Genomic DNA, 17,564 nt, shown 5'->3' with positions numbered 1-17,564 from the left:
GACGCAATCACATGGCTGGTGACATGTCGATGTTTTCATACACACAAGTAGCATTGTGGAATTTGTGGTAAGCGGGGTGTTAAATCGCATAACTGCCCCCTATAATACAAGTATATAGCTTTTAAAAAAGATCGAGAATATTGTAATAATGCAGCGGCTATACAAATATGTTATTGCCTTAACTAACTTGGCATGTTTAGATACAACCACAGAGCGAAGGGACAGCAAGCGCCAATCGCGATAGAGTTCTGATCAAGTGCACATTTCCAGTCGAGTTGCGTGATTGGCCATCTGATAGCGAGGCGTGGTTGGCTGCTAGGAACCAGTCATCTCATCGTACCAACAATGGCTGCTGCCGGTAGCTGCTCTAGTGCAGGGAAGAGCTTGCTGCAATTCATGAAACTTGTTGGGCAGCTCAAGGTAATAGAGTACACTCAACCTTTCCAAGTAGGGATCTTGCCCACTAGTATTATACAAGGGATTTTACATAGGCATCTTCTTTAGCTAGTGTATATTTATGCAGCAGTTTTCAAATCCAGTTAACAGAATTCACTTGAAAGACGGGTTAGTGCAAGGACTAAAAGGCCTCTTGGCCGAGCATGTAAAAAACAATTAAACACTGTAACTAATTCATTCACCTTGGGAATGTTGACGTGTGATACCTTGTAAGGTGACGACGAAAACAGCAAGAAAGTGATTCCCAAACATCTTCACAGTACAATGACAGAGTAATTGTTAGCAAGCAAACTGATGAAAGGAGTATCATAAAGGCAGCGCCACACTGTATATATCTGTGTGTTACTGAGGAAATATTTTATCAATTAGTTTAGTGTGGGTCGATACCAACATCATTTAACAGGCATTGCATAGAGTTTTAGCTTAGTATCCACTTGATTGTTTCAGGATGAAATGAATTGCTGATTGTTTGTCATTTGCAATATGCAGTCTGACATAAACATAACAGATTCCTGTCTTTGTTGTTCTCTTCACTTGTGCACTAGGCTTTCTAATATATAGATAAAACTGTAATGGCTGTTATTTTAATATGATTTTCCTTTTATATCCTAACTTTAATGTTGCATAGATATATTGGACATAGCATTATCCATCTGAAATATTTTAACAATACTATACTATAGTACTATTACATTGTTTTGTTATAGTTTTTTTAGTTAGCATTGCAATCAAACGATTGTATTCCTGTCAGTCAGTCATCTTAACTTTTTTAAAACTCCTTCATACTGTCTGTTGTGTAAATTGGATGCAGTTTCATGGTTTGGTAAAGTGACACTCACTTCCTTTGAACTATGCATGCCAGATGCAGATCTCCGATGTGATCTATTTGGATTTTGCCAAATCGTTTGATACTATGCCCCACAAACGACTGCTTTCTAAAATAAGGTCTGTTGGTCTTAATGAAGTTGTTTGCACATGAATAGGAAACTGGCTACAGGTTCGGGTACAGAGGATGGTTGTTAATGGGACATTTTCTACTTGGAGTAAGGTTACTAGTGGGGTCCCTCAGGGCTCGGCAGGCCTGGACTGGGAGTCAAAATAGGCCCTGCCATTCCAAGTACACAGAGGCCCAAACAGCCCCCTACCAGCCCACTATATGGTACCTTTCTATTGAACCATACAGCTGCCCCTCTGGCATTTGCCAGAACCCACAGATTGCCAGTCCGGGCCTGGGGCTCGGTATTGGGTCCGCTTTTATTTAACTTGATCATTAATGACTTAGGGGAGGTTATTGTAAGTAATGTATCAGTGTTTGCAGATGACACAAAACTATTCAGCCCAATTAATTTCATCCAGGATGTGGCACTTGCAACAGGATCTTGACAAACTGGCAATCTGGGCAACTAAGTGGCCAATGAGATTCAATGTTGATAAATTTAAAGGCATGCACCTGGGATGTAAAAATATCCAAGCCACTTATACCCTTAATGGGACTGCACTAGGCAAATCCATAATGGAAAAGGACCTTGGAGTCCTTGTAGATAATAAACTTGGCTGTAGCAAGCAATGCAAGTCAGCAGCATCAAGGGCAAATAATGTCTTAAGTTGTATTAAAAGGGGAATAAATTCACAGCAGGAAGTGGTCATTTTTCCACTGTACAGAGCGCTGGTAAGGCCCCATATAGAATATGCCATACAGTTTTGGTCTCCAGTGCTCAAACAAGACATTGTATTAGAGAGGGTACAGAGAAGGGAAACTAAGCTGGTAAAAGGTATGGAAAATCTTAGTTATGAGGAAAGACTGGCCAAATTGGGGTTGTTTACACTGGAGAAGCGGCACTTAAGGGGTGATATGATAATTATGTATAAATATGTAATGGGGATCATATAATGATTTCTATAATGCTTTATTTAGTAGGTCTTTCCAGCTGACACAAGGTCATCCATTCCGATTAGAAGAAAATTCGGAAGGGGTTTATTACAGTATGAGCTGTGAAGATGTAGAATTCTCTCCCTGAATCAGTTGTTCAGGCTTATACATTAGATAACTTTAATGTATCAGGAAGGATTTTTTTCCCCCTTTGAGCCAAATTGAAGAGGCTTCAGATAGTTTATTTTTTTTGCCTTCTTCTGGATCAACTGGCAGTTAGGCAGGTTAAAAAAAAGTTAAAAGGTTGAACTTGATGGACGTGTGTCTTTTTTCAACCTAACTTACTATGTAGATAGATAGATATCAGGATTGTTCATTGTATGTAGCATTTTTGGGAGAAGAGTCACTGACAAGTTTTTTTCTTTTTTTTTCCCTTTTCTCTTTCTTACAGAGAGTCCCTAGGACTGGCTGGATATACCGACAAGTGGAGAAACCAGAAAGCGTGTCAGACCACATGTACAGGATGGCAGTTATGGCAATGCTAACTGAAGACAGAAAACTAAATAAAGACAGGTAAATGGGAACTGTTGGTTGCACTCTAAAAATATAATTGATATAAATAAGCAGAATTTTTCACATGGTTATAATGAGGTCTGGACTGAGAATTTAAATAGGCCCTGCCATTTCAGGTACACAGAGGCCCAAACGGTCCCCACCAGCCCACTAAATACTGAATTTCTATGGCACCTTATAGCAGCCCCTCTGGCATTTGCCAGAACCCACAGATTGCCAGTCCAGGCCTGGCTATAATTCATTTATTGGCTGCTGTCTGAAAGGCATATAAATATTTCATGATGCCATTAAGTGTTTCTAAGACTAGACCTGTTACTATAGTCTAAAATAAAGTCTATTCCTAAAGCCACAGGTTTGAGATGTTAATTGCAAATAACAAAGTAGCACCTTTAAAAATTGCAACTTTTACTATCAATCATACCTTGGCACAATCGCAAATGGATACGAAAGGATATCACTACATTTATCTAAGGGTTTGTGCCTACAACATCTAAACAAGATAGGCCTCAGCACAAACACCTAATAGTTTACATAACACCTACCACAAAGTACAACCTTATTATTACAAAAGAAAATATGTAAAATAAGTAGGGATGCACCGAATCCACTATTTTGCATTCGGCCGAACCACCGAATCCTTCGCGAAAGATTCGGCCGAACCCTAATTTGCATATGCAAATTATGGGTAGGAAGGGGAAAACATTATTTAATCCTTGTTTTGTAACAAAAAGTCAAGCGATTTCCCTACCTGTCCCTAATTTGCATATGCAAATTCGGATTCGGTTCAGCGAAGCAGAAGGATTCGGCCGAATCCTGCTGAAAAAGGCCGAATCCCGAACCGAATCCTGGATTCGGTGCATCCCTAAAAATAAGAATTGAACTCTTTTAGAAATGCCATTGCTGTATTTTGGAGACACTCAACACTGGTTTGTAAGTACCTAGCAACCTTGAAACTGAAAGTTATTTTTCACTATATGCTGCAGTTTCTTATGCTGCATCCATAATGTTTGTATAAATGTTGTGTCCTTTAGGGCAAATTGATACCAGCAATATTCTGTTTACTGTCAGAACATATCTATAACTAAATTTCAGCAACATGGTCACTGAGGTTCAGAATCCTTACCTTAACTACAACTTAACTAAGATATGTCGCCATCCTGCCATTCCTTCAGGCATCACACAGTAACAACTATATAACTAATAGAATTTATTAGAAGCACAGACAGGTTGTAAAATTTTAGCAGCTGGCTCAGACTTCTTGTTTTGAATTACTTGCAGGTAGGTGAAAAACAAAGTCCACGGGAATAGTGTTGGAGTCAAGCACAGGGTAGCAGGAGGCACACAGAGAGCCACACACATAAAAATGGTCAAGATATAATGGACTGAGCCTGAGATCATTTATATGTAGACAATTCTAGTTTTTCTCAACTATCCAACTACCACAGGGACCTTAAAATGTTAGGGCTTAGATACAGCCATATCATTTCAGTGCATGTTTTTCTGATGGTCAGTTTGTGCCAGCTTAGGGTGAAGACATACAGAGCTATTAGTAGCAGCTACTTGTCATGGCTACAAAATAGACAACAGTAGTAACTGGCTTTGCCAAGATGCTACATGTGTTTTAGCAAAGGCAGTTCTCAGTATTGTCTATGGAGGGGTATTCTATAGCCACCAAAAGTAACTGCTACTAGCAACTCCAGAGCCATTTTAAGTTTCAGCAGTTATGTACCCTTTAACATGGGCAAGTTATTTATGTCAGTGTCACAGGCACTAGGAACTTTAAAATGAATGCTGTAAAATGAATGCTGTAAGAGTGATTTCTGAAGGCCTTACATTTTGTATTATTTGCATCAAATAGACATTGGCTGATGCCTGCTTATATATCACAGTGGACAAGACCTAAGCAAAACCAAGCAATGAGACATTGAATGAATAAAGGAAATACTGTACAGTAGTGATGTGTGGGTCGAGAAAAGCTCGAACCACGCCCATCCCGAACCTGCACCCACCCACCTGCACTCAGCTTTCCCCCCTCCATTTATAAACACGCCCTTCCTATGACATCACAAAAGGGGCAAGTGCCAATAAAACCGGAAGTCATAAGCCGGCAGTCTAAGGTTTCGAGCAGGGAGAGTGTGCAGAAAAGCTTAATATGAACCCACCAGTGAACCGCAAGCGGTGCAGCGAGGTCGGCCCAAATCTGTCCAACCCGCGGCTATTGGATCGGCCTGCACATCACTACTGTACAGGTAGGGGATCCGTTATACGTATACCCATTATTCAGAAAGCTCTGAATTACAGGCCTTAGACTCCATTTTATCCAAAAAATTTAAATGATCTCCTTTTTTTTGTAAAACCGTACCTTGTATTTGATCCAATATACAATTAATCCTTATTGGAAGCATAACCAGCCTATTGGGTTTATTTAATGTTTACATGATTTTCTTGTAGACTTAAGGTATAAAGATCCAAATTACAGAAAGATCTGTTATCTGGAAACTCCCAGGTCCTGAGCTTTCTGTATAACAGGTTTACCCGTATTATTAAGTACTCCGCATACATATTATATTGTGCTGTTATTTTTTAGGAAAATAAACCATATTGTGGCATATTGTATATTTTCCGCGTAATGACAGGCAACACATTTTTTTAGAGTGCAAGTTTACCTGAAACATGAATGATTCAGTGCTTTTGTGACAGGTTCTGTTTCTTAAACTTTCTTTCTCAGATGTATTAGGCTTGCTCTTGTGCATGACATGGCAGAGTGCATTGTGGGTGACATTGCTCCTGCTGACAATATCGCTAAAGAAGAGAAACATAGAAAAGAAAAGGTTGGTGATTTTCTTTTCAGTTCCCTGCATTCTAGTGATTATAATTGGTGACTTTTTGTTTGAGCAGCACATATAAGCACAATTAATTTCCACTCCCTTACCATTCTGTGAAAGTCAACAGTATCAAAACCTACCGTTTTTCATTAATTGTTCCAATATGTGATTGTCATGTGATTTTGTAGGCTTTGTTTCTAATAGTATGGTTTCAGCATCTTGTAGACCTATGCATTTACATGATGATTTATTAGCTACCATTATGACTAGTACAGTAGCATTACCAGTATGATTGCCATTGCCATTTTCTAAAGGAAATTGGACAAATAGGTCATGGCTTGTGTTCTGGCATTTTCAGAGTTAAACGGTAGGAAAAGGACTGCTAGTTGCACTTCCAATATGTTCAATGCTGCCATTTAATATCTGGCACTTTTGGATAAAGCTTTAAAATAGTGTGTGCCATAAAAACTTTGATGCAATAATCAGTGACCCTAGTAAACAGATTACATTTTAAATATCCAAGTGAATACTTGCTTAACTGAAAAGATATATCATTTAAAATCACTTGCAATAACTATGTTTATTTGTGTCCAAAACTCTGTTGTAGGCTGCCATGGAGCATCTCACACAACTTTTACCAGACAACTTGAAGACAGAGGTGTATGATTTATGGGAGGTAAGATATGCTCTGGCCTAAACTTGCAGATTTCCTATACAGTTGTATTAAAAAAAATAAATAAAAAAAAAGGCTCAAAGCGTACCTTATTAGGTAAGGGCTAGGCTTTCAGTTGCAAATGTTAACTATAGATGAACTATGCCTGCACCTCCACCGGGTAGTCTAGGTTGTAAAGGGGGGGGGTATATGGGCCACAAATTGATTAGAAGTTTATTAAAAAAATGTCTTCTACAGAACTGTTTTGAACAGTGCAGAGTGGTTACTTTTTTTTCTATCTTGTATGGTAGTGCCTTGTCAATTATTTTATTATCAAGCTGAAATTGTACATTTGTTAGTATCCAAATGCATTACTAAATGTAAGCAATTCTTTGTTAAAAGATGTTATGGTCTGTCAGGAGATGATGTCATTGCCATGGAAGGTACATTGTTTTCAGATCTGAACTGCCTGAAAATATCTGGAAGTTTTGCCAGTATGCTAGTTTCCAGGCTATTGAACTACATAACCCAGCATCCTCTGGCATCCCCCAGCTGTCAGAGAATGCCGACAAATTATAGTTTAAATGTACCTGTAGCCTTCTTATTTTAAAGGATTCCCAGGTTTCCCCCGTCCCAATATTTTTTAAATATGTAAATAGTAAAAAAAAAAAAAAATGAAGCAGGGTGGGATGGGATCGTTGTTGTCAGAGGGGGTCAGTTTATTTTTCATCTGTCTACACAAATGAGGAACTATAGATTAGTTAGTCTGACGTCACTGGTAGCAAAGAGGTATTGAGGGATAAAATACTTGTGATGTTTTTATCATTTATGACGATCCCTAAGCTGCTAACCTCCTAACTGAATCCCAGACCACACTGAACATGTGCGTAGTCTTGATATTGTAAAGATATTTAACAAAGTTACAAGATGACAGCCCCCTGCGCCAACTTTGAAAGCATAAATCATTTGTCTTATTAGGCTTCTGGTGCAGTGAGTTCATGTTTATATTTAGTATACAAAATACAGCATTTCTAACATTATTCTATTTTAGACTTTAGTTGCCCTTTAATTTGTCCAATTGCTTTTTGAGCCCCTGAAATGAAGTGATTGTGTTAAAAGAAGGCTTTAGTTTCTCACATTTTTATGCAATCTTTTTGTTCAACCCACTGAATTAAAGCTGAAAGTCTGCAGTTCAACTGCATCTGAGTTGTTTCATTTAAAATTCATCGTGGAAAAAAGTTCTGTCTCTATTCCTTCGTGAAAGATTCGCCTGTATACCAATCTGAATCCTAATTTGCATATACAAAGGGGTAGAAAGGGGAAAACATGTTTTACTTCCTTGTTTTGTGATGAAAAGTCACGCGATTTCCCGGTGCATCCCTAATACACACACACGCACACACTGTGCACACTCCTCTCTTTCATTCTTCATTTATTCCATTCCAGTATATAAAAATACATTGCATTCATGTTTCAGTTTTGGTCTAACAACCTTTGTTAAAATGCTCAGCAATGCTGAGTTTTTAGACCAAAACATTAAATGGATTCAGTCATGATTTTTATGATGTATTTTTTATTTCTAAATTACACTGTTTACACTGCAAATAATTCACTCTACAATGTAAAATTTAATGCCTAAACCAGCAAGTGTATTTTTTTTTAAGTTGTAATATTGGTGTGTAGGCAGCCATCTCAGGTCATTTTGTGCCTGGTCATGTACTTTCAGAAAGAGCCAGCACTTTAGGATGAAACTACTTTCTGACAGGCTCAGTCAATGTAGCGGAATGTGACGCAGTGGGACCTGGCTTTTTCTATTGAGCTGTTCTTAGATCTACCAGGCAGCTGTTATCTTGTGTTAGGGAGCTGCTATCCGTTTACCTTCCCATTGTTCTGTTGTTAGGCTGCTGGGGGGAAAGGGAAGGGGGTGATATCACTCCAACTTGCAGTACAGCAGTAAAGATTGACTGAAGTTTATCAGCTGGGAAACTGACTATGTCTAGCCCCATGTCATAATTCAAAATTAAATCTGCTCTTTTGAGAAATGGATTTCAGTGCAGAATTCTGCTGGGGTTGCACTATTACCGTATATACCCGAGTATAAGACGAGTTTTTCAGCATCCAAAATGTGCTGAAAAAGTCTACCTCGGCTTATACTCGGGTCAGCGGTACCCGAACCGAGTAGCTGAGTTTGCAGTCACTTTTAATCATTCCTATACCAACAGTTCACTTGGGGAGAGACTGCAATATCCCACAATGCCCTCTGTTGGTTATATGAAAGATTAACAGTGACTGCAATATCACACAGCGCCATCTGTTGGTTGTATGAAAGAATAACAGGGACTGCAATATCACACAGCGCCATCTGTTGGTTGTATGAAAGAATAACAGGGACTGCAATATCACACAGTGCCATCTGTTGGTTGTATGAAAGAATAACAGGGACTGCAATATCACACAGCGCCATCTGTTGGTTGTATGAAAAAATAATAGGGACTGCAATATCACACAGTGCCATCTGTTGGTTGTATGAAAGAATAACAGGGACTGCAATATCACACAGCGCCATCTGTTGGTTGTATGAAAGAATAACAGGGACTGCAATATCACACAGTGCCATCTGTTGGTTGTATGAAGGAATAACAGGGACTGCAATATCACACAGTGCCATCTGTTGGTTGTATGAAAGAATAACAGGGACTGCAATATCACACAGCGCCATCTGTTGGTTGTATGAAAAAATAATAGGGACTGCAATATCACACAGTGCCATCTGTTGGTTGTATGAAAGAATAACAGGGACTGCAATATCACACAGCGCCCTCTGTTGGTTATATGAAAGATTAACAGTGACTGCAATATCACACAGCGCCATCTGTTGGTTATACGAAAGATTAACAGTGATGGCAATATCAAACAGCACCCTCTGCACATGGTAGTGGGACAGTGGGACAATGCACACAGTAATCCGTTTGGCGATTCTCTGTCACCATCAGCTTTGCAAAGAAGTCCGGTTGATCGCTGGGGGGTCGCTTTGGCAGAATGTGCGCTGCTGGGAGACAGGGCTGTAGTTGTGTCTAGGCTTATACTAGAGTCAATAAGTTTTCCCAGTTTTCGTAGGTAAAATTAGGTACCTCGGCTTATACTCGGGTCGGCTTATACTCGAGTATATACGGTAACTGATGCGTTTTGAAAAAAAAGAAGGTTTTCCCATGACAGTATCCCTTTAAAGCAAGATATACAGAATAAATAAAAACTTGGGGGCTGGGGGAGTTTAATCTTGCTGCAGAATGTTGATGTGTTTCAACTTTATGGCTGGGGTTAAAACTTTTAAAAATGAGACATAGCTGTGGCTAGAACTAAAGGGTATAGTGTAGGGAACATTTGACAAAACTGTAAGAATAGAAAGAAAGTGAAATTCTTGGTGTATTTAAGAACAGTAAGGGGCAGATTTATTAATGATCATCATGTAAAAAATGATTCCGACTGATCTATATAATTCACTGGAATTTATTAACACCAAGACAGATTCATAATACATTTAAACAATTTGTTACGAATTGAAGAAGTTTTACTGACCAGCAAGAGAAAGCACCTTCACACTACTATCTAATATCTATGTTTTGTGACTGTGAACTACACAAAACATTAAAAGGTGTCTTTAAATCCCCTTGTGCTGCTTGGAACTTAGCTAGTTACCAGTGGCTGTCAGTAGCACTGTCACTAGAACAAAGGCATTTCCAGTTTGCTGTGCAGTCAGATCTGCACTTCATTTGTGTTGAATTTACAAAGAATGTCACGGTTGCCAAGGTGACTGGCTCTCCTATAACAAGTATTAGCTGAGTATTTAGTAAAACAATTTGTCTATTTACAGGCAAGCTCACTACCATGTATAAAAGAGTGAATTTCTACACTTGCGGTTGCAATAAAGGTTAAAGGAGATTTGTAGCCTTTATATTAAATTGTTTGCTATGCAATCAGCTGTGCAAAAATAGAATACAAGGCTTGTTTTAAACGAACTCTGATAGCATTTTTTTATTCCAAAATTGGTGCAATTGCCTTCTGTTTTAATACTTTCCTGTCCCTGCTTGGCTGTGTTGCCAATGTTGAAATCGCAGTGGGTAATTGCCATTAGTCTTAATTAGTCCTCCTTTTTCTGCGGTTGTTCCATTTGAAGCTCAAAACTTTCCCCCCAACACCACCCGTATGAGAAATGGCCAAAATAATGTTTTAAATGAGGTGTCCAGTTTCATCCCATCCCTCCACTATTTACGTGTATAGGCCAGGATCACTTCTTGCTCCAATTAAATGTCACACACAGCTTCCTGCACTTATTTTGAAGTAGGACATTGAGCAGTTAGAAAGGCTTACATTACAAGGTGATTTTAACAGGGAAACTGCATTCTGATGTGTATGACATGTGGATGAGAGTTTTATAAAATATATTGAGCTATACCCTATCTGTCCCCTTTAAAAAAAAAAAAAAAAAGCAAGCTCTCTGTCACCAAATGTTAATTCTGTGTGTTATTATATAGACTGGTATATTATAGGGTGCATATTAATGGTTTGCAGATTCAGATTAGCTTGTTTATTGCATCTAGGGGTTAATGCACAAGTAAAAGTTTGGCCCTGTGTTATTAGGAGACGGAATTATACTTCCTTGCAGTTTATAAAGAGCTGAATGTATTTCTGACAGAACTATGGCAAGAAGCTGATATGAAGCCTGGCACACAAGTAAAGGCCACCTGAGACACTTTTCATGGCAGAGAGGGCGTTGGAAGTACATGCAATAAAAAAGTAGTAACGTAATAGTAAATGGCTCAGAAGGGCTACTGCAAAATGTAATGTTAATGCAGAATAAATCCATACATTTCAACAGTCAGATTTTCATAATGACATTAGGGAGTGTCGCTAGATTCCATAGACCTAAAATTATGTGTAGGGCACCACATTGCAATCTTCTACCTGTTTATGGATCATCTCAGTGCTCCTGGGTCAGTTGTGCATGCAAAGATAGAAAAAGATTAAGCTTTTTACTATACTGCACTTATGCACCTGCAGCGGGCCATAGAGAAGAAGAATAAGATGTGGAACTCCTGCAGAAGTAACCTTGGGGCTGCAGCTTTCAGCAAACAGGAGTATTAGCCTATGGTCTAAGGCAAAATCATAATCACTGCTTGGCGACTTAAATTCTGGCATCCCCCAGAAATTATTTTATTATATTATTCTTTTCTCTCTTGAAGTGATTTGTCTGAAAAAATATACTGAAATACCAAAATAAGTTTGTGACAGAATTTACAAATATATTTCAGCCACCTCTCTAAATAAGAAAAAAAAAAAAAAAAAAGATTTTTTTTGTGGTAACATAATACCATTTATATCTCTGTATCGGGCATTTTCAAAATTATTTTACCACAAAAAAAGTTTTCTTCTTTTTCTGAACTTTGGTTAACATGGTACAACAAACTACTACTAAATAAGAAATTGAAACCCCTTTGTAAACATTAGGGTGTCTTCACAGCCTCCTGCCCCCTCCCTAATCACATAGACCCGACTTCTGAAAGGTGCCCCATTCCCCTGTACCTGCCAAGTGCAGATCTGTTATATTGACATGCATCTTGGTGACAGCATAATGTCCCTGAGGCTATAGGGTGGAGAACGACTCTCTTCCCCTCAACATTTGTTACACAGGTATAGGGGAATGGGACGCATTTTGAGATTTCAGTTGATACGGTTTGAGAGGGGGGGAAGGTAGGCACTCTCCAATGGTCCATAGTTAATAGGGGTTTTGTTTTCCTTTAAACTGAGCTTTCTAGCATACATACTTTACAATAGGGATTGGAAAATTCAGCAATTATTTTATGCCTTTTGGTGATACTTACAGTGATTCCAGTAACACACAGACTATTGGGCAGTATGATAAGCGGATTTGATTCGTAGTAATGAAATATACAGAATGCAGGCAAACAAGGGGGGGGGGATAAATGTTACAGCGAGCCAGGGTGAAATGGGGTCCTGAAACATTTGCAAGATCAACCATGGCTGAAAACCAACCCACAAATTGTGTCAGAATAGATCCTTAGGATATGTAGAAACAGACTAGAGATTAGGAGAAGGAAAAGCTGATATAGTATGTTAAAGAAAAAGAGAGCTTCATTTTGAAATTCAAAAGCAGAGGAAACGCTGCAGCTGAGGCTTTTTTTTTCTCCCTGTACATTAGTTATACAGGTATGGGATCCTTATCCGGAAACGCATTATTCAGAAAGCTACGAATTATGAAAAGGCTGCCTCCAACCAACTCCATTATAATCAAGTAATCCAAATTTCTCTGTGATAATGAGAGTGTTTTTTATTTGATCCAAACTAAGATTTAATTAATCCTTATTGAAAGCAGAATCATCTTATTGGGTTTATTTTCTAGTAGACTTCAAGTATGGAGATCCAAATTATGGAAACATCCGTTATCCGGAAACCCCTAGGTCCCAAGCATTCTGGATAACAGGTCCCATACCTGTATTTGTTTATGGTTTCAGTATTACAATTTATTAATTCTGGGAGATGGTATATATACACTTTACCATTGCAAAATCAGCTTTTGTTTACCGATGTCCTTTGGCTGAATAAGAGAAAAGCTGATGGTTTATGTCTTTTGTTTAGTGGGGAACAAATTCCCTATTTAAGAAGAAAAATGAAGGGCAGATTTATAAATGCTCAGTCTAGAATTCTGCAGGAATGATCCAATCTATTCCATAGGCTAGTTTGATCAGATGAATAGAAAATCATCGTTGTCTGAGCCTTAAAGATTCAGTATCTCAGACTGGCCTCAGATATCAAATCCCACTGAAGGCTGTGGGCAGTGATGCATTAACAAAAAACAAATTCCAGTCAATTCAACCAATATCAGTATTGCTTGAATCTGTTTTCCAGGGTTAACTTTCAGTCTTTCTGTACAGATCATTCATATATGGGCTACTGTTCTTTTTTTTGTATAAATCTTTGTAATATTAGAAGAATTATATGAGACAAGCTTCTTATTGTTGTAAAATACATTAACCTCTTCATTTTGTCATTTTTTACATTTTAACTTATGTTCTACACTATAGGGAAAAGGTTTCCTTCTAAAAATAGGTTTATTTACCATATAGGCACACAAGGGCCTAGTGCAGGGTTTCAGTCCTTGATGTCTATATGGTTAAAAAAACTTCTGAAATAAAAAAAAAAACACTTCACCTGCTGCCAGATACTTTCCTATCAAATCCAGCAACAGAGATGGGGGTAGCCCCCCCCCCCTAAAAACCCCAAACATCTACATTTTGTTTGTGTCTAGAAACAGAAAGCATCATTTTTCTTTCTTCAGTTTGAAACAGGGCCTCAATCCTAAATGCCAGACTGAAATAAAATTACTCTTGTTTCATCATGATTATTATTAGTAGTAATTGTACTCTTTATTTATGTAGCACTTAGATATTCCACAGAGCTTTACAGAAATGATACATCATTATACAGAAAATATACATCATTCACACCAGTCCCTGCCCCAGTGTCCCAAATCTTAGTCCCTATGACATTCACACACTCAATTTTAAATCAATTTTATCAGGAACCTTTTACCATACATGTATGTATGGCAGGAAATTGGAGCACCCGCAGGGAACCCATGCAGACACGGGGAGAACATACAAACCCGCTGCACATAGTATCCTAGCTGAGATCAAGCCCTGGTCTGCAAGGTAGTAGTGCTAAACATTGTACCACATATTTTCTGTTAAAAACTTCTGGAGTTATTTTGGGCCTCAATTTTTATTCCGTTAAATAGCGACAGGACATATATATAGAAATGGAAATACAAGAAGGCTATATTGCAAAACAATCGACAACATTTTAGTGCCTTAACTGCCCTAACATTTAAAAATAGCAGGAGTACTGGTGGGGTAGCTATTGTGCTGTTTCTATAAATAGCATATAGTTAATGGTGTTGACTTTAAAGCTAGATATGAAAGGGGGTGGAAAGTTGAAAATATAGAATAAAGTTTCTTCTGGTGCTTTCATATGTCATTTTCTAGTTTTTCCTTAACCTTGTTCTCAAGATTGCCATGATCAAACAGTAAATATTTTATAATAGGCATACCTTGCAAATAGGCTTATTTTAGAGAGCATAATAATAATAAAATGCATTCTAAATACTCAACCCGTCACATTTAAACTTGAACCATAGAGCTAGCTACAGCATCTTCCAGTTTGGGAATTCTGAGCAACTTGGCAGGAAGAAGTAAGATGTATGCCATGAATGGTGTTCCGATATGTATTGTTATCCTGCCAGTCTTTTGGATACAGTGCTGTGTGGGTTTATGCTGTAAAGTGTCAGTTCCTGGCTGAGCCTGAATTGCCATTCTGTTTTGTGTATGACAACATCATATTCACAAGGAGTAGCCTGGGGAACGCATATAGGCATAGCCTATAATCCACTCTGTCTAAGACCGACAGTAAGTACAGGGCTGCATTGTGTCACTGTTATTTTTTATAAGGGGCAGGTATGTAGGCCCCATACCAAACCCCTAACGTGTCCATCATTGAGTGGTGCATGTAATAGAGCACCTACAAGAAAGTCCAGTCCCTCCAGTACAAGTAGCCGGTTGTGTGTGTGTGTGTTTCTTAATTCAGGAATAGGCTTGCTTGCTACACTAGTATTTCTGCAGTGTTAAGTTTTGCTTACAAGCCTTTTGCATGCAGGAGTATGAACACCAGTTCACAGCTGAAGCCAAGTTTGTGAAAGAATTAGACCAGTGTGAGATGATACTTCAGGCTCTAGAGTATGAAGAATTGGAGAAAAGACCAGGAAGGCTCCAGGACTTTTATAATTCAACAGCAGGTATGTGATGGTTGGCTTTTACTGGTTTTGACAAGCGGCTCATATTTGTAGCTGGAATATGATCTTTCCTAATGTTCTAATGCTTTCAGAACATACTGTACCTTGGATAACTAAAAGAACAGCCCCTAGACTATATATATATATATATATATATATATATATATATATATATATATATTCACTTATTCACATATATATACTGTATATATATAAATATATAAGTGAATAATGTAAAATATAAGGATATTGTAAGTTACAAAGAAGTGCCATTACCATATAAAGCAATGCCAAGTCAGCACTTAATGCTGCACTAGCCAGCCCCACGCCCCCTACTTGCTGCTGTGCAAGAAAACTTTGGCCATCTTCCCCACCCTGGTTACCTGCACGCTGGACTGGCAACGAGACATACTCTTCTGTCTACCCCAAGTTCTGGTCCTCATATAAAGGAATCAACTCCACGATCATTTAACTTTGAGATGGCTTCTACTACTATTCCCCATACATCATTTGTTATAATACACAAGTTTCAGTGAGTCATGTGACACAAATTACATCACCGAGCACAGATAATAACCAATGACATCACTAAGCACCATTTATAAGGCTATAATTTACAGGTTATTCATGGCTCTTGTGTCTTATAAGACAATATGCAGGTATAATATATTTTTCATTAAATAGATGGAACATGATAATTAAGCATAATATACATGGTACAGGTATAGGATCTAGTATCCAAAATGCTTGGGTAAGGGATCTTTCCATAACATGGATCACCAACTTTTTACGTTTATTAAAAACATTTAAACATTTGATAAAGCCAATAGGATTGTTTCACAGCGCTTTGTAATTTAAGTACAAGATACTGCTAATCGAAATCATTTTAAACATTTTGAATGATTTGCTTAAAATTGATTGTAGCGGGAAAGGCCTTCATGTATCTCAGAGCTTTCTGGATAAGAGATCCCATACCTTTACAAGTCAGTAAAGAATCGTATTTAAGTCTCAGTAGGGCTGGACGTCAGGTTAGTGTTCACAGGTTATTTTATTTTTACCTATTTGATATGTAATTGACATATGCATCTAATGTAGCAGTGAGCACATTATTGCGGATACTAGGTGTACAAACTCTCCTTACTTAAAGGAACAGTAACACCAGAAAATGAAAGTGTTTTAAAGTAATAGAAATATCATGTACTGTTGCCCTGCACTGGGTAAAACTGCTGTGTTTGCTTCAGAAACACTACTATTGTTTATATAAATAAGCTGCTGTGCTGGCGGAAATTGAAAAAAAGGCTATATGGCACAGGTTAATTAGCAGATGTGTTCTACAGACGTTATCTCCTATCTGTTGTGTAACTTGTGCCTTTTCCCCTTTGAATGGCTGCCCCCATGGCTACACAGCAGCTTATTTATATAAATAATAGTAGTGTTTCTTAAGCAAACACAGCAATTTTACTAGTGCAGGACAACACTACATTATATTTGTATTACTTTAAAACACTTTCATTGTTTGATGTTACTGTTCCTTTAATTGTTTTTTTCTCTGTTTATATCTGACACTTGGTTATGCTCACTGCTAGTCTAATTCTTCCCCCAAAGGGTTGATGTTTGCAACCACATTGTAATTGTAGCACCAAGTGTTTTATCTACCTGAAGCTCTTTGCTGTGAACCTTGTTATTATATTGGTATTTTGTGTTCTAAGTGGCTAGGAAACTGTCAAGGTTCCTGCTGACGTCTGGCAGTGGATTGCGGAGGTGTGATGGTCTATGTCATACCATTATTTGCGTTAGCAGTGAAGTAGCTTTTCAAAAAAATATGTAAATGACAGATATATATAGATGCTTGATGTAACGAACACTCGATTTAGCAAGAAACAGTTCATGGAAACTGCTAGGAGGTGGCTACTAATTTAAACAACTAAATATATATCCGTCAAAAAAGGGACAGTTTAGTAATACAAAATGTAAATATAAATCTCTGTTTCCTTTATTGAGTAGCTTACTTAAACGTGATTGATTTTTGTCTTTAATAATACACAAACATATGTTCCTTCTACAACACATCAAGAGTAATTATATTCAGCTATGTTATTTTCCTTTTTTTTTTTCCCAGGGAAATTTAAGCACCCGGAAATTGTCCAGCTTGTTTCAGCAATCTACGAGGAAAGAAACAGTGCTATAGCAGAAAATGCTCGTACTTCTCAGACTTAGCCGTTTAAGAAAATTGTGTCATTTTTTTTATGTTATTGCAGTCAGTATTTGTTTATATTTAACACTATATTATAGCTGTTGGTGCAAAAATAAATATGGACTGTACCT

General features: G+C 37.9%; 1 protein-coding gene across 1 annotated transcript; it reads left to right on the top strand.

Annotated features, from left to right (window-relative positions):
• Positions 1–324: 324 nt before the first annotated feature.
• On the top strand, positions 325–17,563 carry hddc2.L (HD domain containing 2 L homeolog). The gene is given in 6 exon segments (NM_001093795.2): positions 325–420; positions 2,778–2,899; positions 5,628–5,730; positions 6,332–6,400; positions 15,104–15,242; positions 17,359–17,563. Coding segments are annotated over 6 exon segments (606 nt in total). The 5' UTR covers positions 325–345; the 3' UTR covers positions 17,457–17,563.
• The last annotated feature ends 1 nt before the right edge of the window (position 17,564 follows it).

Source organism: Xenopus laevis, chromosome 5L (assembly GCF_017654675.1).
Source record: "Xenopus laevis strain J_2021 chromosome 5L, Xenopus_laevis_v10.1, whole genome shotgun sequence".
Lineage (NCBI taxonomy): Eukaryota > Metazoa > Chordata > Amphibia > Anura > Pipidae > Xenopus > Xenopus laevis.
This window is presented reverse-complemented; position numbering and strand designations above follow the sequence as displayed.